The sequence below is a fragment of the Girardinichthys multiradiatus genome, chromosome 14 (assembly GCF_021462225.1).
Source record: "Girardinichthys multiradiatus isolate DD_20200921_A chromosome 14, DD_fGirMul_XY1, whole genome shotgun sequence".
Taxonomy (NCBI): Eukaryota; Metazoa; Chordata; class Actinopteri; order Cyprinodontiformes; family Goodeidae; genus Girardinichthys; species Girardinichthys multiradiatus.
The window spans coordinates 30,139,130-30,163,157 of NC_061807.1; the positions used below are offsets into that span (position 1 = coordinate 30,139,130).

The 24,028-nt window shown below is 39.2% G+C and overlaps 1 protein-coding gene across 1 annotated transcript; it reads left to right on the forward strand.

The window, feature by feature from the left end:
- Positions 1-1,139: 1,139 nt before the first annotated feature.
- On the forward strand, positions 1,140-20,077 carry cckar (cholecystokinin A receptor). The gene is made up of 5 exons (XM_047384899.1): positions 1,140-1,715; positions 4,992-5,243; positions 14,371-14,632; positions 15,244-15,371; positions 16,204-20,077. Exons 1-5 carry the CDS (start codon positions 1,589-1,591, stop codon positions 16,812-16,814), a joined length of 1,380 nt encoding a protein of 459 aa, XP_047240855.1. The 5' UTR covers positions 1,140-1,588; the 3' UTR covers positions 16,815-20,077.
- Positions 20,078-24,028: the final 3,951 nt, after the last annotated feature.

Genomic DNA, 24,028 nt, shown 5'->3' on the forward strand with positions numbered 1-24,028 from the left:
GTAACTCACCTGCAAGTAATCTTTAGAAAATAATTCCTAAATGCTCCTTAAAGTTTACTTTGAAGGTTGCCACAATAGGCAACTTTTTCTCAAGGACACTTAAAGGTTGCATTGTGGAAACTGAAGCTGCCCTGAAAGTAAGCATTACTGCAACTTACAAGGAAGATTCAGAAGGGTTGCATGAAGATCACATTGTGAAAAGAGTTTCTCACCTTTAGGGGATCTTTAGAAAATATAATCTAAAGATTCCCTAAAGTTTGCATTGAATGTTAGGGAATGGTTCTTTTTACGTTCCAGGTCAGTATTGGGAAAACTACAACTGTTCTGATTTTTGTTCAGGAGTAAATATAAACTTTCTGATAAAATAATTTTACCATAAGTAAAAGATAAAGGAGGGGGCACAATATTGAAAAGTTTCTCTCTTTTTTAAATAATAGATAGCTTTGTAATTTAAAGGATTTAATTAAAAGGGGATAAAAAGTCAGCTCAAATACATATGTTTCTACAGCCAAGTGAACTGTCCTCAGAAACGCTCATCCTCTAAATACCTTGGCTCTGGAAAGACATTAATAAAGCTAAAGGTAAACTCGGCCATATTCTCTGGGTTAAAATGAAGCAACGTGATTCAGTTTCACTGCCAGAACCTCACAAATCACACTAGACCATTAACACACAAAGGACCAAGCAGCAGAGCACACATATTTGAGCCAAAAGTAGAATAAAATAAAATAGAATAGAATAGAATATTGTCCATTGTCCCTTATAGTGGGGAACCACAGGTGTACCAGCAGCAAAATTAAAGGCAATGGAAGCATGTAAATTCACAAAAAGTGTAATAAAACAATAACAAAAATGAGAAGGGAAAATTTACATCATAAGAAAAAAAAGTACTGTGCAGTTATGAAAAGTATTATTCTCGGATTCAAAGAAATATGCAACTGAATGGGATGTTTTTTTGAAGGTACGCCGGAACCAACCTGTTTTACCTGATTCATTCCAGTTTCTAACCATATGTTGCTGGAACTGCTTTATTTATTTTATAGTTTTTTATTTCATTCATGTATAACAGCAACAATAGGCTTGAAATTCCTCTTTCCATAATTAGCAGGTGACTTGAGGGTGATGACAGCCCGTCTATCCGCCCATCATAACAAGTTCTCAAGAAATGCCTCAGCCTGTAGCAGCATGCCCAAGCTGAGCCTGAGAAACGCTTTTCGTGTTTTCCAATCAGACCATTCAGCAACTCTGATTGGGACTGATTTGGCATGTTTTAAGTGAGGAGGGGTTGGGGTTCATATAGGCGTGCTGAGCTCTCCAGAAGAAGATCGCCCTCCACATGCTTTCTGCACCAGAGGAGCGACGCGCACCGACTTACCACTGGGAGCAGTTTTTTGGGGTTTTCTTTTTTTTTTTTTTTTTTGGTTAATTGATGTTTAAAGTTTGACATCCTTCTCTCTCTCTCTCTCTCTCTCTGTCTCTCTCTCTCTCTCTCTCTCTCTCTCTCTCTCTCTCTCTGTGAAAGAGCATGAACGTTTCTGAGTTTAAGACAGATTTGACCTGAGCTGAGAGACACCGGAGAGAAGGCGAAATGGAGACTTTCACAATCCATGATATGCTGATAAATTCAACGGATCTGAGCAAGATCTTGTGCAACTTCGGGATCAGGAATATTTCGGATTGCGAGAGCGAGCGGGACCTGTCTCCAGAGCCTAAAGGTAATCTGTAAAACAGCATATTGCCTTAAAATGTCAGTGAAGAATATCAGTTAACATAACATACTCATTTTAGATCCAACTTGTGTCAAAAAGAAAAAGAAAAAAAAATTAGGCGAGCGCTTTGGGCATTTTTCTTGCGTCAGTGCGCATTACGCGCACGGCTCAGGTCCTCCACAAAAGCTAATGCAGTCTGCGCTTGCTGATTCTGCACGGTCAAGTGAGCACAGATACATTTGTGCACTTTGTGGAGAAAATACGAGAGGACATAAAAAGCTCCAGTTTGAAAATTTTTTTAAATAAAGCCCTGAAAGGCTACAACAGCCCGAAGTGATGCGGCGAGAGATAAAAATGCGCACACTGAGCATCAGCGGGCTGCACATGACTCACATTTTTATCTAAATATTAGAGTGATGTTTGCTTAAGGGAGGCGGATGAGTTTGAAAATATGCACAGGCTGTGAGGGGACAGATGCCATGGCATTTACATTCATATATCCCATTTGGGTAAGAAATAAGCCCCATAAGGTAACAGGTAATATAATGGCCCCATAACTGCCTATGAACAGGTGCGTCTCAGACGGTCATTGAAAAATTCATCTTTTTCAGTTATTCAGTTCAAGAAGTGAAACTCATTTTTAAAATAGTGTTGAGAAAATAAAATATGTGCACAATTACTGATTTAGTTTTATTTATTTTTGGGCGTTCTTATCTACATTTTTTAGATCATCAAACAAATTTTAATATCAGAAAAAGATCACAAGAAGCTGTTTTCAAATGATGAATTTATTTATTAAGTTGAAAAACCTACTCAAACCAACCCTGTGTGAAAAGTAATTCCCCCCTTAACCTAAAAACTAGTCGTGCCACCCTTTATGCCAACAACAGGCATTTCAAATAATTGGCCAAGCAGCTTTCACACAGTTGTGGAAGTTTGGTCCTCTCTTTGCAGAATTTTCTTTATTTCAACCACACTAAAGGATTTTTAAGGATGGACAGCCTGTTTAAGCTCATGAAACAGCTACTCTATTGGATATATGTTTTACTAGGCCTCTCCAAAACCATCTTTTTTGTGAGCCATTCAGACCTGGACTTGTTATTATAGTTTAGCCCATTTTCCTGCTGCATAACCCAACTATTAGTCTACTTTATACTGTCAGGCAGTTTCTGTTTTACAGGTTGGCAGTGATTGGGCCTGGGTGTGTAAATAATTATAGTTTTTTTATGGTTTAACTAGGAGGATGATCATTTTTTTCACTTCAAAGTGAAAGATTAATTGGCAGTTATTAGAAATGTCTGATGGGAACACCAACAGTGGGACAACCAGTTAGGTTGAAGGGGAACTTTCTAGAAAGGGACAGGTTTGTTTAGAAATCTTTTTTTCTAATAATAACTTACTTTTTTTTTTTTATTAACATTTGTATTTACTTTGGTTATGACGGTCTGGTAAAAAAAAAAAAAAAAAACATTTGTTTGATGATTTAAAAAAGGTACGTGTAAGAAAAATTTAATAAAAATAATTTTTTACAGACACAGAGAGTAAATGATTCAAGTGTTAACGTCCGAACATTTTGATGATCATGGCTTACAGCTGATGAAAACACAAAACTGATGTTATAGAAAATTTGACATAAGTAAAAAAATAACTTTGAATACAGAAATATCAGCCTACAGTATTTCTGTGTTGTCCTTCCTATACTTCAATGTGGCGTGGCGCAGAAGCTTTCAGCCTGGGGTGCTGCTGAGGTGTGATGGAAGCCTCAGCAGATGGTTGCTATGATAGCGACCTTCAGGTCATCTTCACTGTAGGGTCTGGTGTCTCTCATCTTCCTCTTGGCCCCATAGATTCTTTATGCGGTTCAGGTCAGGTCAGTTTACTGGCCTATCAAGCACGGTAACAGCATGGTCATTGAACCAGCTTTTGGTACCTTTGTCAGTCGGGCAGCTACCAAGTCCTGGAGCATGAAATCAGCATCTCCATACAGCTTGTCAGCAGAAGGAAACATAAAGTACTCTAAAATATCCTGGTAGATGGTTGCATTGACCTGATACCGGGACTTTAGAATACACAGTCGACCAACACCAGCAGATGACATGGCCCCGCGAACCATCACTGACTGACAGAACTTCACACTGGACCTCAAATAACTTGGATTCTGTGCCTCTCCACTCTTCTTTCAAACTTGAAGACCTTGATTTACAAATGAGATGTAGAATGTTTCATTGTTCTACATAGTCCAATTAAGGCACTTTTGGCATTGTCTCCGGTTAGGAAGTGGCTTTGCACAAGTAACATAAAATTTTTAGCAAAAGTCCTGGAAGTGTCTGTGTGTGGCGGCTCTTACTCCAGCTCTGACTCCAGCTGTTGGTCAGACCTTTTGAATCTCCCCCAAACTCTTGAATAAACATTGCTTTGCACCGTTCTCAAGACTGCGGTTATCCCTTTTGCTTTCCACCAATGTTTTTTTTCCCTCCACTCAATCTCCCACTAATAGGCCTTGATTACAGCCCTGTAAACAATCAGCTTTTTTACCAATGACCTTTTGTGACCTAACCTCCTTGTGAAGGATGTAAATGAGTGTCAGCTGGAAAACTCAATACAGCAAACTTCCCCATGATTGTGTAAGACAAGAGATACGACTTTATTGATCCCACAGTGGGGAAATTCAGTTGTTAAAGCAGCTTATGAAAACAGAATACAGTGCAAAAAAATAAACCCAAAATACTGTATAGAAAATAAAAACTAGGAGAAGAAAATATAGAAAAAACATGACCATAACATAACATTTCTCCATTATAATCATTTGTATCGGTCTCGAATAATATTCAAATGTTCTGAGAACTAAATCTAGGGTTTTCATGAGCCAAAATCACCAGTTAAAAAAATAAAAGCTTAAAGTATATCACTCTGAGTGTAATGGATCTAATAAACACTTGAGTTTTTTTTTTCTTTTGAATGTAATTACTGAACAAAACTTTCTGATGAAATCCTAATTTGACTCATATAAGAGTCAGGGTCTTCATGGTTTCCAGATACACATGTTGATCACTTTGAACAGATTTTCGTTAATAATTATTTAATCTAAATAGGGCCCTGAATGGTCTTGCCGATAAGGGCTGTCTCTACTCAACCCCGATGGGTTCCATATCAGAAGCTCATTGTGAGCCTAAGCCCAATTAGCATCCCTCCAGTCTGAACTAAACCTTAAAGGGTCCATTCACATCCTGGCAAGGTTCAATTTGAAGGAAATAAGGACATTAACATGTCTCTCATTCCCAGACATCAACCAGACTGTCCGGATCATCCTGTACAGCCTCATCTTCCTCCTCAGCGTTGTGGGCAACAGCCTCATCATCGCGGTCCTGGTGAGGAACCGGCGCATGAGGACCGTCACCAACCTGTTCCTCCTGTCGCTGGCAGTGAGCGACCTCTTGGTCTCCCTGGTGTGCATCCCCTTCACCCTCATCCCCAACCTCATGAAGGACTTCATCTTCGGCACTGGCATATGCAAGCTGGTCATGTACTTCATGGGTATGTAGGGGTATAAGAAGGTGGACTAAAATTTTCAGAGAGAAACAGTTTAATCAAATTCTCCAAACTCTCTTCTACAGACATGTAAATAAATTAGGACACCCCTTTCACTATTTAGTTGTTTTAGAAGAAATGTTCACTTATCATTCTCTAATTGATTTTTATTGACCTGTGGAAAAGAAGTGATTTAATTACAAGAATTCATCATGGATTATGTTATGGTGAGCTGGCCAAGTGCAGCATGTCCTCACTATAATACTTCCACTTCCATGCTTCACAGTTGGCATGAGGTTCTTTTCCTGGAGTGCTGTGCGCTTCTTTTAGCATCTTTCGGCCTGCTTTTGGGGGCAATGTGCTTTAACAGCCAGGCTTGGCCTTACTGGCAGTTATTTTGAATGTCTCTATGCTGAGTTTTTTGTTGTGTTGCTGATTGCTTACTAGATAACTAAAGTCATCTGAGGCTGTCTTGCAAGGTTCATTTCCCTGCATGTTCAAATGCTCCTGGGGGTTTAATGAGCTCGAGCTAAAAACACTCCATTCAGGTCAAAGCAGGACTCTTTTGTTGTTCAGAGACCATACACTTATATTTTTCCAGCCACAAACCTTTTTTTTTTTTTCAATTTTGGTCTGGCTTCACAATTTCTGAGAGCAATTATATAAATCGTTGACTTCCATGAAAACCAGCAGGAAGATGATCAGCTTTGGTTGAAAAAGGGGTCCTGTTCGCCTGCAAAAACAACATCTAATTAGTTCAAGCCGTGTGTATTAAAACCTTGCAAAAAACACATAAATTACCTTTCCAGTCAAAAGCAAATCTGAGTTACAACTCATCATTTCCAATATGACTGAGGGCTTTGAAGCAGTGATCATACCAGACGCCAGCTCTCGTTGGGCATTTTCAAAATGTATTCTGAGAAGGTCTTCAAAACGCTGCATCTGAAAATAACTCAGCGCGGGGTAAAGAACATAGTCCAAGCGGGCTCCGTGAGTCAACAGGGACACGTCAAATATGATCACTTTATCGGCTGAGAAAGACAAACACCACAGACATCACGTTCTCTATCATTAGCTGCCCCAGATTTCAGCCTTCAGGACAACATAAATATAAACTTTTCAACCAACGTGGCTGCCAAGTTGAGGCATATAGTGTCAGAGTTGGAGGCGATGTAACGTGTTGTGTATAAAAGTGAAGCTTCACTCTGTAATAACACTTTGGGCCTATGTGAAAAAAACATTTTACGCCAAACCTTGCCACCTTGTTGTACCACCTTTGTTGGCAGCAGCTACATTTAAGCATTTGCACTAAATAGTAATGACTCTTTTACATCAATGTGGAGAAATTCTTGCCCAGTCTTTTTTTGCAGAGTTGTTTAAATTAAGCACCACTGGAGGGATTTCAAGTATGGACAGCCAGTTTAAGCTCATGCCACAGCATCTAAATATAATTTTAGTTTAGATTTTGACAAGGCCCCTTCAAAACCATAATTTTGTTTATTGGTACATTCTGATGCAGGGTTTTCTGTTAGAGTGTAGAATTAATCAATTGCACCCAGGTCCTAAAGCTGCAAAGCCATCCCAGACCATCACACTACCTCCACCATGTTTGTCTGTTGGAATGATGTTCTTCTGTAATACTGTGCTGGGTTTGCATCAGATGTAACAAGATGTACACCAGTGGCAGCCTGTTAATAGCTGGCCAAATTACTTTCTATGTGTGTTCTTAAACATTTGGCTTCCATGTGATTTCACGCTGGTCCCTAATTGGTTACTTAAAGATTCTCCTCAGGGCGCAGCTCTCTGTGCTCATGGCGAATCAGCGCTTTTTGTGTCATTCTTCATCCAGTCCGATTAATTCCTGAAACTTGTCAATCAAAGCCACACCCCTGGCAGTTGCCATTTAAACACGTAGATGCAAACAGAAGAGTCGGACAGCAAACACGACAAAAGAGCAGACAATGGCAGCAGCGAAAGAACATTTTGACATGTATTTACGAAATAATTACTCCACTTTTGTCTCATCAGTTAACAGAATATTTTCCCTCAGGACTTGGTTATTATTGCCCAGTCTCTTTCTGTTGAATCTTGAACATTGACTTTAACTGAGGCAGGTGAGGCTTGCAGTGCTGTAGATGTTGTTCCAGGTTCTTTTGTGCCCGCCTGATGCACAAGTAGTTTTGGTACCCCAGCCACTCCTGAGAAGGTTCTCCACTGTTCCATAAATGTTCCATTTGTGGCTCCAACTGTGGTTTCTTTAGATCAGGGAATGAGGGATTTCCCCCCCGCCCGCTCTGTAGATTGTATGTAAGTATCTTGATCAAAAACCACATTGAGAGTATTCCTTTCAGTATGGGATTTGCTATAAACATCTCTGTCAAATTTTGGTCCAAGGGTTTAGTTGGGATTAGGAAAGCAATCAAGAGATAGTTTTTATCCTGATGGCTTTGATACTGCAGCGAGAATGTCCTTGACATTCATCTGCCGCCACTGATTTAATGTGTTCCAGCTTAAATCTCTCAGATTGCTTTTTTGTGGCTCATGCTCTTATATTGTTTTGTCTTAGGACATGTCCTGATAGATATACTTTTGGGTTGCCTAACACATAGGAACTCATTTATTGAGAAATGAGGGTTGTTTTTGTTGGACCTTCTGTTTTCTTTTTGGCAGTCCACATAAGATCCATTTAACTCCATTAGTAGGGAAGTGATGTTGTTTCCTAGTCAGTAAAGACTTTTTTTTTCCTATGCAGCACATTGTCTGAGAGCTGCAGACACAACTGAAGCACATTTGTCCTTATTATACTGCTTCTATGTCTGCTTGGAGAATGCCAGCAGTGTATGTGCAGTAGATCATGCTAAGCTAGCTGCCTTTGGTTTGCATGTTGCAGTTAGTTTAGCTAACTCTCAGTGAACATTTTTTAGTAGGAAATACATCTAAACAATTCCACTCTCACAGCTAAAAACAGGGTTCATTTTGGCTAAATCAAGGAATCCAGAAGGCCAATATTGTTTGGCTTTCCCCCTACAGGGCTTGTTACAAATCATAAATGACCATTTTCATGTTTTTGTGTTTTGTTTTTTACCAATGCGTATTTTCCAAGGTTAATTGTGGAGTACCACAGGGTTCAGTACTTGGGACAATTCTCTTTAATATATATATGCTTCCAATAGGTAAAATTATCAGGCAGCATGGGATAAATTTTCACTGTTACACTGATGATACTCAGCTTTACTTATCCATAAATCCTGATTAACCCAACCAGTTAGATAGACTACAAGCATGTCTTGAAGACATAAAAACTTGGATGACTTTAAATTTTCTGCTTCTAAATTCAGACAAGACAGAAGTTGTCGTCTTTGGACCGGAGTCTTTAAAAAAGAAAGTGCTTAGTCAATCACTTAACCTGGATGGTATTAAATTGACCTCCGGTAATAAAGTAAAAAATCTTGGTGTTATTTTTGACCAGGACATGTCATTTAAATCCTATATTAAACAGGTTTCTAGGATTTCCTTCTTTCACCCCCGGAACATTGCCAAAATTAGAAATATCTTTGTCCAGGAGAGACACTGAAAAACTAGTCCATGCATTTGTTACTTCAAGGCTGGACTATTGTAATTCTTTACTATCAGGATGTCCACAAAATGCGGTTAAAAGCCTTCAGCTGATTCAAAATGCTGCAGCAAGAGTTCTAAAGAAAATTAAAAAGATAGATCATATTTCTCCTATTTTAGCTTCCCTTCATTGGCTCCTTGTTAAATCCAGAATAGGATTTAAAATGATCTTCCTCACATATACAGCCTTTAATGATCTAGCTCCATCATACATCAGAGATCTGATTGTTCCATATGTTCCTAACAGAGCACTTCATTCTCAGACTGCAGGTTTACTGGTGGTTCCTAGAGTCTCTAGAAGTAGAATGGGAGGCAGAACTTTTAGTTATCAGGCTCCTCTCCTGTGGAACCAGCTCCCAGTTTTAGTCCGTGAGGCAGACACCCTGTCTACTTTTAAGGCTAGGCTTAAAACTTTCCTTTTTGATAAAGCTTATACTTAGAGTGGCTTAGGTTATCCTGAGCTATCTCTGTAGTTATGCTGCTATAGGCTTAGGCTGCTGGAGGACATAATGACCACTTTCACCCTTTTCGCTACATTCTCATACTACTCTCCAATTTTGCATTATTTGCTGTTATTTCAGCTTTTAACTTTATGTTCTCTCTCTTTTCTCTTCTTAGAAGCTACACCTGGCCTGACTCTGTGTCTACCTGTAACACCTTTCTGGAGAGGGGCATCGTCCAAGCTTCTGCTGGCAACAACTTAATGCTCACCTTCTACCGATGATCCGCATAGCCCTGTCTTTCAGTGTTTAACCCTTTCTCTCTCCTAGACATAGCTACTGACTGAGCTTTTACTGTGACTAACTCTATGTGCTCTCTTTCAGACTCTAACCTTGAAAACTGGCTCACAGTTTATCTGTTCTTTCTTTCTAGGTGAAACGACTAAAGGAGCTACATCCATTAACATTTACTTTTCCTTCCTGTAGAAAGTACTTCTGGATCAGTCCTTCTTTGTTCTCTTTGTGTCTCTGCTCTGTTCTCTCAAACCCCCAGTCGGTCGTGGCAGATGGCCGCTCACACTGAGCCTGGTTCTGCTGGAGGTTTCTTCCTGTTAAAAGGGAGTTTTTCCTCTCCACTGTCGCTACATGCATGCTCAGTATGAGGGATTGCTGCAAAGTCAACGCCAGTGACTGTCCACTGTCTCTACATGCTCATCCAGGAGGAGTGAATGCTACAAGTCACTGACTGGATGCAATCTGCTGGGTTTCCTTAGACAGAAAAAAGTTTTAACCAATTTGAATAAATAACTGATTCCAACTGCACTGTTCGATAGTTAGGATTAATTGGAAAGTATGTACCTGACTTGAAATCTATATGATTCGACTGAATTGACTTAGCCCATTTTAAAGTTACCCACCTTTCACACAATGCAACAGGAAACAACGCTCTCCAATTATTTCTACCTCTGCCTTCCTCCCTCCCTGTTGGATGGAGTAAGGGAGAGTCAGGTTTAGCCTAAACCGCCTCAGTTATGGTTGAGGTGCAAACACACCCTCCATTTCTGCTACCTGTATGACCCCTTCTCTTTTCCAATGGTTATAATCAGTCTGACAGAGACAGGTACCCCCAACCCTTGTGGTTTTTAGTATAATGGCCACCAGTGGGCTCTAGATGGACAAACGTTATCAGTTTATTATTTTTATTAAGTACCTCTACACATAGCTCATTCTAAAATGGCCAAACTCTAACACTCAGTAGTTTAATTTAACCTCCCCAACAACGCCACATTATTCCAAACCCTTTGTAAAGTGCCTTGAGACGACATGTGTTGTGAATTGGTGCTATATAAATAAAACTGAATTGAGCGTGATAAAATATGGAACATTTCAGGGGGTATCAATATGTTTGAAGGGCAGTACAAGACAGTTTTTCATGTATTTTGATTTAGGGACTTGACGTTTCCTACAGAGACAGACTAAACAGATGATCCAGTGCATTCAGGGATGTGAACCTTTTCCTTGACTTTAATTTGCCCGTGATTATGATAAATGATCTGGATTACGTCTTTATGTACCTTGCAGAAAACCTCTGTGGGGAACTTTCTAACAAGGTGGAGTCATTACAGACGATGCATTGAATACAGATATTTCATTTTCATCCAATTACAGAAACACGAGGAAATGTGGTTTTAATTTCCCTCCTCACTTCCTGTGGCTCTATTTAGCTGTACATGGAGATTAGAGGGCTGTCTTTGGGGATCGCTACATCATTTGTCCACGTTTTTATCTGCTTACGTGTCACTCTTGCAGGTTGTACCCAGCCGTAATTTGAAATCTATTTATAGATCGTCTTGTTATTGTTAAGGATGGTGTTCACACTGACCAGACACAGCATGGTGTGCTCTGTTGTTGTTCAACAGTTGAATCTGATTAAACATCCATCTAAACTTTGCAGTGTAATTTGTGGGCTGAGAGGTAAGACAGATAAATTGTAAATAAAATAAGATTATTACCACTAATTTGTCTTAATTAAATACCGAAGTTGGGTAGCTCAGCATCAACTAAATGTTAGCTTGTGTCAAAATGTGTCTTTTCAGTTTATGTTTCACACACTGACTTATAAAAGTATATTGCTGAACCATTTTAAAATTTCGATAGGGTAGCCCTTTTTTAATTTGTTTCTAACTTGAACAAAATATTCATGTGAAGAAACAAATTCAAGTATAATAAGAATAAACGATAAAAACAGAGGAGCAGATTTTTTAAAAAGGCTGTTAAATGTCATTTATTTTTTAAATCGCACTTTCTGGTGAGGCATAAATAAGGATACCGTCACATTTATTCCCACTTAAAATGGCTAATATCACACATAGGGGGATCACATGAAGTACATATGGTAAAAAGATGATTACTTTTATTTTGGAAGGAGTTTTGCCCTATTTACACCTTCAAAATTTAGTTTGGTATCATCTTGACCATTTCAGCTAGACTGAACATCACCATGGTGAGATCCAAAGAGCTGTCTGAGGCCTTCAGAAAGAAAATGAAGCAGTTTGTAAGCCTAGTAAAGCCTGGGAAAGTTTCAAATCATCCATTTTAGTTCTTTGAAGACTCTGCCATAGTCGGCCTTATCAAAGGTGAGGACAACTCACAATACGCACAGTGGACACAGGACTTTATGGACTAGTGCCAGCAGAACCACCTCCTGATCAATGCGGGGAAAACCAAGAAACTAATGATGAATTTCTCCAGTTGCAGACCCACCACACTGACACCGGTGAAGGGAACTGATGTTAAGATAATGGACTCCCAGGTACCTAGGTGATCACCTGAACAATAAACTGGACTGGAGTCTCAACACTGATGCTCTTTACAGGACGGGTCTGAGCTGACTCCACCTCCTAAAGAGACTGAGATCTTTTGGAGTGCAGGGGGTGCTCCCCAAGACCCTTTTCTGACTTTGTGGGTGCATCAGCCATCTTCAATGGTGTAGTATGTTGGAGCAGCAGCTTACCTACAGCTAAGAAGAAGTGGTTAGATAAGCTCATTAGAAAGGCCAGCTCTGTCTTAGGATGCCACCAGGACACAGTGCAGGCGGTGGGAGACAGAAGGGCTCTAGCAAAAATAACATCACTGTTAGATAATGTCTTCCACCCCATGCTTGAAGCTGTTGCAGAACTGGAGACCTCAGTCAGTAACAGACTGCTGCACCCTAGGTGCACAAAGGAGTGTTATCACAGATCCTTCCTCCCACTAGCTGTTAGACTTTATAACTCTCAGTGCTCCCAACATGCTCAATAAGTGTTTACATCTATGCTGTTATTTGCACAATTTTACCATTTTTTTAATAGCATGTTGTTTTTCTTATGCACAATTACAAATGCATTTTTGTACATTTTCAAATTACTCTACTCAGCTGCACATTTCATTTAATCTGAGTGTGCCATTTTTAATACATGTACAGGATTTCTTTTTATGTTGTCAGTTTTTTTTTTACTTTACTGTACAGTCCACTCTTACTTTTTGATTTTTAGTTTTTATTTTTGTTTGTGAGTTAATGTACACTTCTACTTGCCTTTTATCCGTGAAAAAGACATGGCAGCACACGTTGCTCCAAAACCTGTATGTACCTTTCAGCATTAATGGTGCCTTCACAGATACCAGCTACCCATGCCATGGGCACTAACGCACTCCCATACCATCACAGATGCTGACTTTTGAACTTTGCACTGATAACAATCCAGATTGTCATTTTCCTCTTTGTCCCGGAGGACACAGTCAATGAATTCCAAAAACAATTTAAATGACCACAGCATACTTTTCCACTTTGCATCAGTCCATCTCCGATAAGCTCTGGTCCAGAGAAGCCGGCAGCGTTTCTGGGTGTTGTTGGTATGTGGCTTCGCTTTACATGGTAGAGTTTTAACTTGCACTTGTAGATGTACGGACGAACTGTGTGACGAAGTGTCTATTGTGCTTTAGTTCCTTTACATTTTACATGAATACATCGTAAACACCGATTAAAATAGTGTGAAACTCTGTAAGTTAGGTGTTTTAACATACTCAGGCATCTGATTAGGGTAACTTCTGGGGGGGTTCCCTTTGGTAGTTTTCTGAGCACTGGGAGGAGGAGACCAACAAACTGCTGGATGGACTAAATATCTGCCCTGGAAACACCTTGGATAGTGTTGCTGGGGGAAGGGCCATCAGTTTCCTTCTAAACCTGTTATGAATGGATGTTCAATTATTGCCACATTCATTGCACTATAAAGGACCATTTGGAAGGTTACTGTATTTCAAATGCCCTGCACTCACTCTCTGTATGACAACAATATATTCACTGCTTTGAAAGCTCACGCCTGATGTAGAATTAAGTGACCAATATGCTATAGCTCGTGGAGATTGATGAAGACATTGTAAAGTTACGAAATAAAGAGTGAGGAAAATGTGGGGTTATTTACGACCAAATTCAACACTGAAATCGCACTCAGCAGCTTTCCAAATATTCTGCAGGTTATATCAAAAATGGTTCATGACAAACCCAGATTTTTATTTGGATTTCTAGTTAAAGACCAAAACCTTCTGGAGATGCTTCTATCCCTTCAGCAAATCATAAAATCACTATAACTGAGTACCTTTGTATCAGTAGCAACTTTTAAAAATATTTTAATGAATATGTTGTCTGAAACCTGCACGTTTCAGCTTAAATGTTTTACGTTTAATTTTATTCTGTGTATGTCACAGTATTGTTTTATGATTTTAATAGTATTCTTATTGTTGGTATATTGCTAAGTTGAATATTGTTGTAATGATGTGCTAACCGGATTTACTGTTGTGTTTCATGCCAGGTCGTTACTGTAAATAAGAATCTGTTCTTAATAACTTACCTGGTTAAATAAAGGTCTAAATAAAAAATTAATTAATAAAAATAATATTACCAGTTCTAAATCGTTTTAATTTAAATAAAAAGGATTTAGGGAGGTGATTTCAGGCATTTGTCTTAAAAACACTAATAACTGAAAGAGGATATTGCTTTATAGCCAAACAGAGCTTTTTTGTGTGTTTTCCTCTCCATGTAGGTGTCTCAGTAAGTGTTTCCACCTTTAACCTGGTGGCCATCTCCCTGGAGCGCTACAGTGCCATTTGCAACCCTCTCACCTCCAGGGCGTGGCAGACGAAATCCCACGCCGCCAAGGTCATCACCGCCACCTGGGTGGTGTCCTTTATCCTGATGCTACCTTACCCTATCTCCAGCACCTTGAAGCCTTTCACCCGCCTCAACAACAGCACGGGACACATGTGCCGACTGGTTTGGCCCAACGACATCATCCAGCAGTCCTGGTGAAATAAAATGTTGTTTAATGGGAAGATTCATAATTCACATGCTCTGAGACATGGCGGTCACAAAGCAGCCAGTATAAGAAGAGATTTTCAAAGGATTTTCTCATCATTGTGAAGAAAGAGCAAGACAGCCACCGGGGAAAATCCAGAAACACACAGATAACCTTTTTAACAGATAACACAATCTGATTGGTGCAACCAATCTGATTGGTGCAACCAATCAGATTGGTGCAACCAATCAGATATGCAACAACACAACCAAAATAAATGCCTGGAAGTGGTGGATTTGATTTGGGCCCTATGGGTAGTTGCCCAGTGCGGTACTAGAAGGGTGTGCAAGTAAAAAACTCTTATCAATTCTTTCTGCCCTGAACAAGTTTTATATCGCTTCTATGCTTGTGCAGGGACCCCCCTATGTTGAGTAGGCACTTTTAAGAATATAGAAGAGATCAGGCTCTGTTTGCTGTCAATCACGGTGAATTCACCTTTAGCCTTGCCAAGCCAGGACGTTTGAAGAAATTATTTTTTCACAAATTGTTCTGTAGTGGTGGTTGGGTGCACTTCAGTTAAATACAACCATTGCTGAAATTTGTTAAATTTGGTGATTACAGGTACGTGTCACTGCTGCTGATCCTTTTCTTGGTCCCTGGTATCGTCATGATGACAGCTTATGGACTCATCTCTTTGGAGCTCTACAGGGGAATCAAGTTTGAGCTGTCCAACAGGAGACCTAGCCGTGGTATGAAAACAAAACATCGCAGCAACAATTATTTATATGCTCAGTGTTTTATTGTCCTTTTAAAATACAGGAAAAACAGAGATTACATTATTTTACCCAGCAACATGCTTTAAGTGCCTTACAGCATGTTGAATAACATTAAACATGTTGCAATCATTGTGGATTAATAAAACAAACAGAGGTGTAACCACAGATAGATAAACAGACGCTGCATAATGCTGTGGAAAGGATACGTTGGTGCTTCTATCATATCATACATCGCAAGTTTGCTTCAGAAACAATAGAGGTCTTCTTGGAAACCGAGTTTTCAAATGAAAGAAAAGCTAAAGTTTATGTCCAGCTAATTTTTGTTGTGTTTTGTACTCTGTAGTAATAACTGCTACCACTTAAACCACTGTTTATCATTCACCACTAAAATACACCAAACCAGCTAATTCAGTTTTAAGTATATTAATCAAATTGCATTTAGTTGAGCTGTTTGGTAAATTAACAAAAGAAAGAAACATTTTTATTGTGTTCTTCAGATGTCAGACAGACTAAGCCCTTCCATAGTATTTAATTTATTCATTTATTATCTCAAGTGAAACTGACGACTTTTTTGCTGCTAATGCTTCACAGTATCACTGTGACTGTAGTTTAATTAAAACTATTTGCTTTACCTTTGAACCAAAACGTTTAATTTCAATATGCTAGGGTGGTTAGCAAAGCATTTAGCAAAAAAGGGAAAAAGAGAAACTTAAAGTCAGGAAGTCCCTGCTCTAGCTGCTGTATGCTAATGTGAAGAATGCGCTCTGAACCTATTTTTATTGTTTTTTTACATTCTCTGTACCAGAACGGAAACCCAGCACTGGCAGTATCAAACCAGGAGACAATGATGGCTGCTACTTACAACCATCTAAAAGGAAGAGTTTATCGCTGAATACAGGCAGCTCTGCTGAGGCTACCAGCAAACCAATGGCTGGGCGGGTGTGTGGCAGCAGCAACTCTACATCCAACCTGATGGCCAAAAAACGTGTGGTCCGCATGCTCCTGGTCATCGTCTTTCTCTTCTTCCTTTGCTGGACTCCTATCTCTGTGGTCAACGCGTGGCAGGCATTCGACAAGCGGTCAGCCTACCGCCTGACAGGGGCTCCCATCTCTTTCATCCACCTGCTGTCCTACACCTCGGCCTGTGTCAATCCTATAATTTACTGCTTCATGAACAAGCGCTTCCGCCAGGGCATTTTGGCCACCTTCACCTGCTGCCCCTGCTTAAGGAAGAGGAACAGCAGGAGTAGCACCTCTGGGAGGTTGAGTGGAAGTAGAGTGTCTAGAGGGGACACATGTAGATCAAAAGCAGAGGAAAAGTCCTATGAGCAGAACGGTCATACTCCTCCAAGCATAGCCAGCACACGCTTTTCCTACACTGGTATCCGTGCGTCAGCCTGGAGTGAGCTGACATGACCTGGACTGCTTTGCACATACGTAGAAGTGCTACTTTAAGTGAAAACACATGATGTGAGCGTTTTGTGTGTTGTAAAGCCTTCACAGTGCTTGCAAGACTAGTGTATATTTTTCTTTAATTTTAGCTTGGTGTGACATGACACGAGTAGATAGGTTAATGACTGCTGGATGCAGTGCTCTCACAGCAGATGAACGTAGTCAGAAGTCTCCCTGAAACCTTCAGAGTCCGGAGTCCTACTGATGCTTATTCGGCTTCAGGGACCACAAGTGTGACATGGTGACAAGTGTGCTCTGATGCAGCAGTAAACAAGTCAATGTCCCAGTTCTACATATAAGTGCGTCCATGTATTTTATCAGAATCATTAGACAAGTGATACAGTCACCACCAAACTGCTAAATTACATATATTGTTGTCATTAAGAAATTAACATTTTCTGCATCTTAAAACAATACTGGTTAAATAATGTCTGATGTTTAAAGTCTAGTCCACAAGCAGAAATTGGTGGATAGGATTATTCTTTTCACCCATGAAAAACAAATTATGTCCTATTGAAATTCAGTTTTTTATCTGTGTACTTAATAAATTAAGATTTTGTGGAAATGATAAAAGTTCAAACAAGCCCACTCTTAGCTGTGCCTATATGTGTGTTCTTTTTGCACTTGGAAGTTCAGTTTTCCTAGTTTGCAAAATGTACTGTGAATTAACTATAAATTGTTCTTTTTACAAAAAAAAAAGAAAGAACAATTTATAGCTGTTTAAACACATACAAGGGAGAGAAATATATTGTTATTGGCATTTATGCTAAAAGTAGTTAGCACCAAAAGTTTACCGACTTGCAACTAGAATACGCTCAGGTTGGGTGTGACGTCATTCCCAGCTCTGAGTTTCAACGTCCGAGACAAAATGAATGCAGCATATGGCTAGCCTTGTCCCAGCTTTCTCAGCAATAAACTTATATTTTGCTCTGTGCTGAAAAGGTAATTGACTTAGAGGAAATGCTCAGTTGTGTGAATTAAAATAGGAAGCTGCTGCTTTTTCGGTCAAAGACAATAAATCTGAAACTTTTACATTTCAACTTTTAGTTGATTTCAGCGCTGTTGTCCTTGATCTGAACCTTTTAGTACTTCTAAGCTGTTTTCACGCTGTTTTCTATTCTGCCATGCATGATGGCATTTTGAAAAAGGCTGGTTAGGCAGGTCTAAAAAATGAAGGACATTTTTATAGAACATTATAGATCAAGTGTCATCACGTCTTTGTATGTGTTGCTTTTGATGTGCTCCTGTAGTGAAAAGTTCATATATACTGGAGATCAGTGGGGTGGAGTTCACAGTGTTCTGCTGGGTCATGACAGGTTATCTTACTTTTCATGATGTCGGGTTTCATTTTATTTATTTCTCATAAAGGATCAACTGACTATCTTGAAATGAACCTTCAATGCTGTATGAGTGCCCCCAAGTGGCCGAATGATTTTCAGGCGAAACAATAAGCTTTAGGTTTCAAGTGGGAGTTCAAGTGATGTTTTCACTGGATTATTACTGAAACATTTGAGCTGCAGCTGTGTTGAATAGGGGTGGTGCATATGGAGGGTTTACATGGTGTGGAAAGCTGAGGCGCTCATGTGGTGGAATTTTTTGACAGGTCCAAAACATCTTTGGTTGGCTGGTTTATGCTGTGATCAAATTGTGCATACAACAGTGTAAATCAGTAGGGAGGCAATGTGGGAGCAGTGTTTCTTTTTTTCCTTTACGACCTAAAAACAGAAGGCTGACTCGCATTAGTGTAATGGGGTATAAGAAAGAGACAGAGCCGCAAGTGTGAAGAATTGAAGCCTAAACCTTTTAAACTTTTAAACAATGAAAGGTTCAATCACAGTCACATTATTCTTTGTTAATGGGACTTTTCAATAAAAATAAATAAAAACACTAAAATTAAAACACATGAGTGTGACCTTTAAAATTTTTAAGTTTAGTCATTGATAAATGCCTAAAAAAAAGAACTTTTAACTCACTACAAAATGATTAGTGCTCTTTAAACTGATGCTAACTAGACCACATTGACCGGTGTATATTTCTTTCAGTAAACTTCCTTAGGTGCTGTAATTAATGTTTTGCCAAAAATAATTGTACAGTGATACATTTAATCTCAACAGAAACCTTAGGGAATAGAAGATGTTAGCAATAAGCAAGAGAAGTAAAAAAACAGGAATGTCCCAGGGCTCAAAACTCAAAGTGATCCTAACACTTGTAAAAATTACAATTATCAAAGTAGGTGGTAAATTGAATAAATAAAAAAATTATTTACTTTTAAATTATGTTTTGTTTGATTGTATATAAAAATATGATTTTGACCCCCATTAGCATACCTTAGCTAAACTGAGCTAAGCTAAGCTTTCTTCTTACTTTGGCTAAATAATCAATTAAATGTGCTTTTTTCCACCAAGATTTATCAGTAATGAATTAAGTACTCAAACCTTTCACTTAGACTTGTGAAAAAACGAAATTCTAAGACACTGTAACGTTAATAAACCAGCAGTAGCATTTACCATTTCTAATTATTGAACATACCGTCTCATAGATTCTAGTCTTTCTAAACTGCCTTTCCATTTCTCAAGTTCCACGAAAGGCATCTGCCCCACTGATATGTAATCACAACCAGTAGCTTCAAACTGAAACACCCTACTGCACAAATAACCGACGTCCTTGAACCTCTGCAAGTATGTGTATCAACAGGACTGGGGAACTGGAGAGGCCTTATCATTTGTGGGATTTGCACCACCTGCAGCTCGTCTTTAAAGAGTCAATTCCTCCCCTCACCCACAACATTTCCACACATTCTTCCAGTTAAATATAGCAGCATTGATGTAGCAACCTGTTTATCTTTTTCATGCAAGTTTGTAAATGAAGAATCCAGTGTTTCTCTGTGATTTCTGACAGTTATGATGTAAAATGTTGGCTCTCAGAAGTATTTTGTCCTCTTTTGTGATGATGCTTATTTTAGGCAAATGACTGAATGTAAAAATATGATCATGGCTTTTTTACTGACTTATAATGAACATCTGATTATGGCTGTTGGAAAAACATGGAAATATATAGTGACTTGCAACAGTAATATTCCACACGAGTCATGGTTGCAACCACAAAAGTCAATGTGATTTACATGGATTTGATGTGATATCTAAGCATAAAGTAGTGCATAACTTTGAAGTGGAGGGAAAACAATACAGCGTTTATTAAAATGTTTACGAATAAAAATCTAAAAAGTGTGGTGTACATTTGTATTCAGTTCCTCTGAGTCAACACTTAGAATAACCTTTTACTACAATTAGGGCTGCAAGTCTTTTGAGGTATGTCTCTACCAGCTTTGCCACTTGTGTTTTTTAAAAGGTAATGATAAACTGAAGTACCGCCATGGCCATTTTATCATTATTATTATTTGCCAGAGTGTGTTTATGTAACATAATGTGAGACACATCTGCAATGCTGGAAATGATTGTGTTTGCTGCCACTGTAAAAATGAAAGATTTTCATTTGTTATCCATTTTACTTTTAGCACCTACCCCACTGATGAAGAGTCCTCCGGTGACAGGTACTGACATTGTATGTTGTATATAATTATTTATTTCTCATTATGTGTAAAATGAGGAAAAATGAAGCACTTGTAATTGAAAAAAAAATTTTCAGTTTGGAGAAATTCAAGGTACACTGCAAATGATTTTGAGTGTGGGACTTGACAATTTTTCCAATTCTCTTCCATCAGGGTTCTCTCTTCTGATGAGCAGCCATCCTGCAGTGGTCCCAGCCATGGTGACTTCATCTCACCACAAGGGAGAGGGAGATGTAGGGAGACGCTCTTGTCCCATCCCACCAGTCACCCACCATTACCCTGACCCCACAAGCAGTGGAAATCCAGCTTCCCAGCGTTCGATCAAGGGATGGCGTATTTGCAAACTTTGCAAAAGGTGCATCAGCTGGATGTGCAAACTTTGTAATGCACCACTGTGTCTGCAACCAGACAGGATCTGCTTCAAGCAGTTCCATATTGAACTACCAGCTGTGTAGATAGTAGCAATAGTACAAAGTTCTGTTATAAAGTATTGTTATATTATTGTTTTTATTTTGACTTATGAATGTTAAAAATGCACTTTTTTTCTCAGTGTATGTATATAGTTATCTTTTGCACTGTTTTTTGCACACATGTAAAGGTTCATATTTCAAGTTTTAAATCAAAAGTTCATGTCCAATATTAATATATGACTTGAGAATGTTCATAACACATTTATATACCTTTGTAAGGTTATTTGGCCTCATTTTCACCTATGAATATTTTTATGTTTTGCACTGTTTTTTGCACACCCAGAGTCCTAGACTCAAAAAATGACTTGTGATTGTTCAGAACGTGTGTAGGCTCACATTTCAAATGTCAAATTAAAACTTCATTAACAATCAGAAAATGTATTCTCAAAGCCTTAAAAAACAAATTCGATTTTGCATTTGTCTTCTTTTAAAGAGCGCTGATAGTGCCTTATGATATGCAATAGTCATTAACCAGGTGTTGGAAAGTCAAGTTCAAGTACCCCTGGCAAGAGGGGCCAAAGTTCTTAGACTTGGGGCATTCCCCGGCCATTTTACAGCCATAATAGCAAAATATGTCAAAATCGGCATTTTGGCCTTGGTTCTTCAAGGGTTAAAAATAAAATGAGTGATGTTGGTAAAAAACCCAAAAACAGACGGTATGGCTGGATTTGTCACTTTAGCTTTTTAAACAACTTTGTTCCACAGTTGGTTCCTTGAGTTCATCAACATTAACGTATTAATTAGAACGTTACTGAATGCAATTACTGGTCCTTCTCAAAATATTAGCATATTGTGATAAAGTTCATTATTTTCCATAATGTCATGATGAAAATTTAACATTCATATATTTTAGATTCATTGCACACTAACTGAAATATTTCAGGTCTTTTATTGTCTTAATACGGATGATTTTGGCATACAGCTCATGAAAACCCTAAATTCCTATCTCACAAAATTAGCATATCATTAAAAGGGTCTCTAAACGAGCTATGAACCTAATGATCTGAATCAACGAGTTAACTCTAAACACCTGCAAAAGATTCCTGAGGCCTTTAAAACTCCCAGCCTGGTTCATCATTCAAAACCCCAATCATGGGTAAGACTGCCGACCTGACTGCTGTCCAGAAGGCCACTATTGACACCCTCAAGCAAGAGGGTAAGACACAGAAAGAAATTTCTGAACGAATAGGCTGTTCCCAGAGTGCTGAATCAAGGCACCTCAGTGGGAAGTCTGTGGGAAGGAAAAAGTGTGGCAGAAAACGCTGCACAACGAGAAGAGGTGACCGGACCCTGAGGAAGATTGTGGAGAAGGGCCGATTCCAGACCTTGGGGGACCTGCGGAAGCAGTGGACTGAGTCTGGAGTAGAAACATCCAGAGCCACCGTGCACAGGCGTGTGCAGGAAATGGGCTACAGGTGCCGCAATCCCCAGGTCAAGCCACTTTTGAACGAGAAACAGCGGCAGAAGCGCCTGACCTGGGCTACAGAGAAGCAGCACTGGACTGTTGCTCAGTGGTCCAAAGTATTTTTTTCGGATGAAAGCAAATTCTGCATGTCATTCGGAAATCAAGGTGCCAGAGTCTGGAGGAAGACTGGGGAGAAGGAAATGCCAAAATGCCAGACGTCCAGTGTCAAGTACCCACAGTCAGTGATGGTCTGGGGTGCCGTGTCAGCTGCTGGTGTTGGTCCACTGTGTTTTATCAAGGGCAGGGTCAATGCAGCTAGCTATCAGGAGATTTTGGAGCACTTCATGCTTCCATCTGCTGAAAAGCTTTATGGAGATGAAGATTTCATTTTTCAGCACGACCTGGCACCTGCTCACAGTGCCAAAACCACTGGTAAATGGTTTACTGACCATGGTATCACTGTGCTCAATTGGCCTGCCAACTCTCCTGACCTGAACCCCATAGAGAATCTGTGGGATATTGTGAAGAGAACGTTGAGAGACTCAAGACCCAACACTCTGGATGAGCTAAAGGCCGCTATCGAAGCATCCTGGGCCTCCATAAGACCTCAGTGCCACAGGCTGATTGCCTCCATGCCACGCCGCATTGAAGCAGTCATTTCTGCAAAAGGATACCCGACCAAGTATTGAATGCATAACTGTACATGATTATTTGAAGGTTGACGTTTTTTGTATTAAAAACACTTTTATTTTATTGATCGGATGAAATATGCTAATTTAGTGAGATAGGAATTTTGGGTTTTCATGAGCTGTATGCCAAAATCATCCGTATTAAGACAATAAAAGACCTGAAATATTTCAGTTAGTGTGCAATGAATCGAAAATATATGAATGTTAAATTTTCATCATGACATTATGGAAAATAATGAACTTTATCACAATATGCTAATATTTTGAGAAGGACCTGTATATTGAGCCGCTTAAATGCACAACTAAATGCAACTTGTACCCTAAAGTAGGCCATTTAAAAATGAGTAAGGTTTGTTAGCAACACGTTTTTGGCTCTCTGGTTGCAGTGATTATATATATATATATGTTCATGGAAATTTCAAGGTTTTCTTCCAGGAACACCCTGTATTCTTTGAGCAGCTTCCCAAGGCCTACTGGGGAAAAGCAGTCCCACATCATGTTGCCACCACTACCGTGTTTCATTTCTTTTCATCCAGGCTAAAAAAAGTTATATTTTGGTGTCAGGAAAGTGCTTTTTATTTAATGTAATTAGAGACTGTGTCTGTGTGTGTTGTTTTTGGACTGAAATCAAACTCATCTGTAAAAAAAACTCACTTCTCAATTAACACTTTGTGTTGGTCTATCGCATACAATTCCAGAAAAAGTTTGCTGGTTTAACACAAACTGTGAAAAAGTTCGAGGGGTAAGAATACCTTTAAAGAGTATTATAAAACTCTGCAGCGTACACAGAACCAGGGCAGAACAAGTCTGTGCTTTTAACGGGTTTCGTAACGTGGGCCTGAAGGGATAAACCGACTCTTGTGGGACTTCAGTGTCGACGTTGACAGTCACTGAAGGAGCAAAAAGAAGAAAGCTTTACGTAAGAGCGGGACAAATCTAGGTCAGTCTTTCGGCATCCATTTGTCTAAGAGTAAAACAAACAAACAAAACAAGGTAAAAATGAATTTTCTTTGACTCGAATAAAAAAAAAAAAAAGTCACATTTCA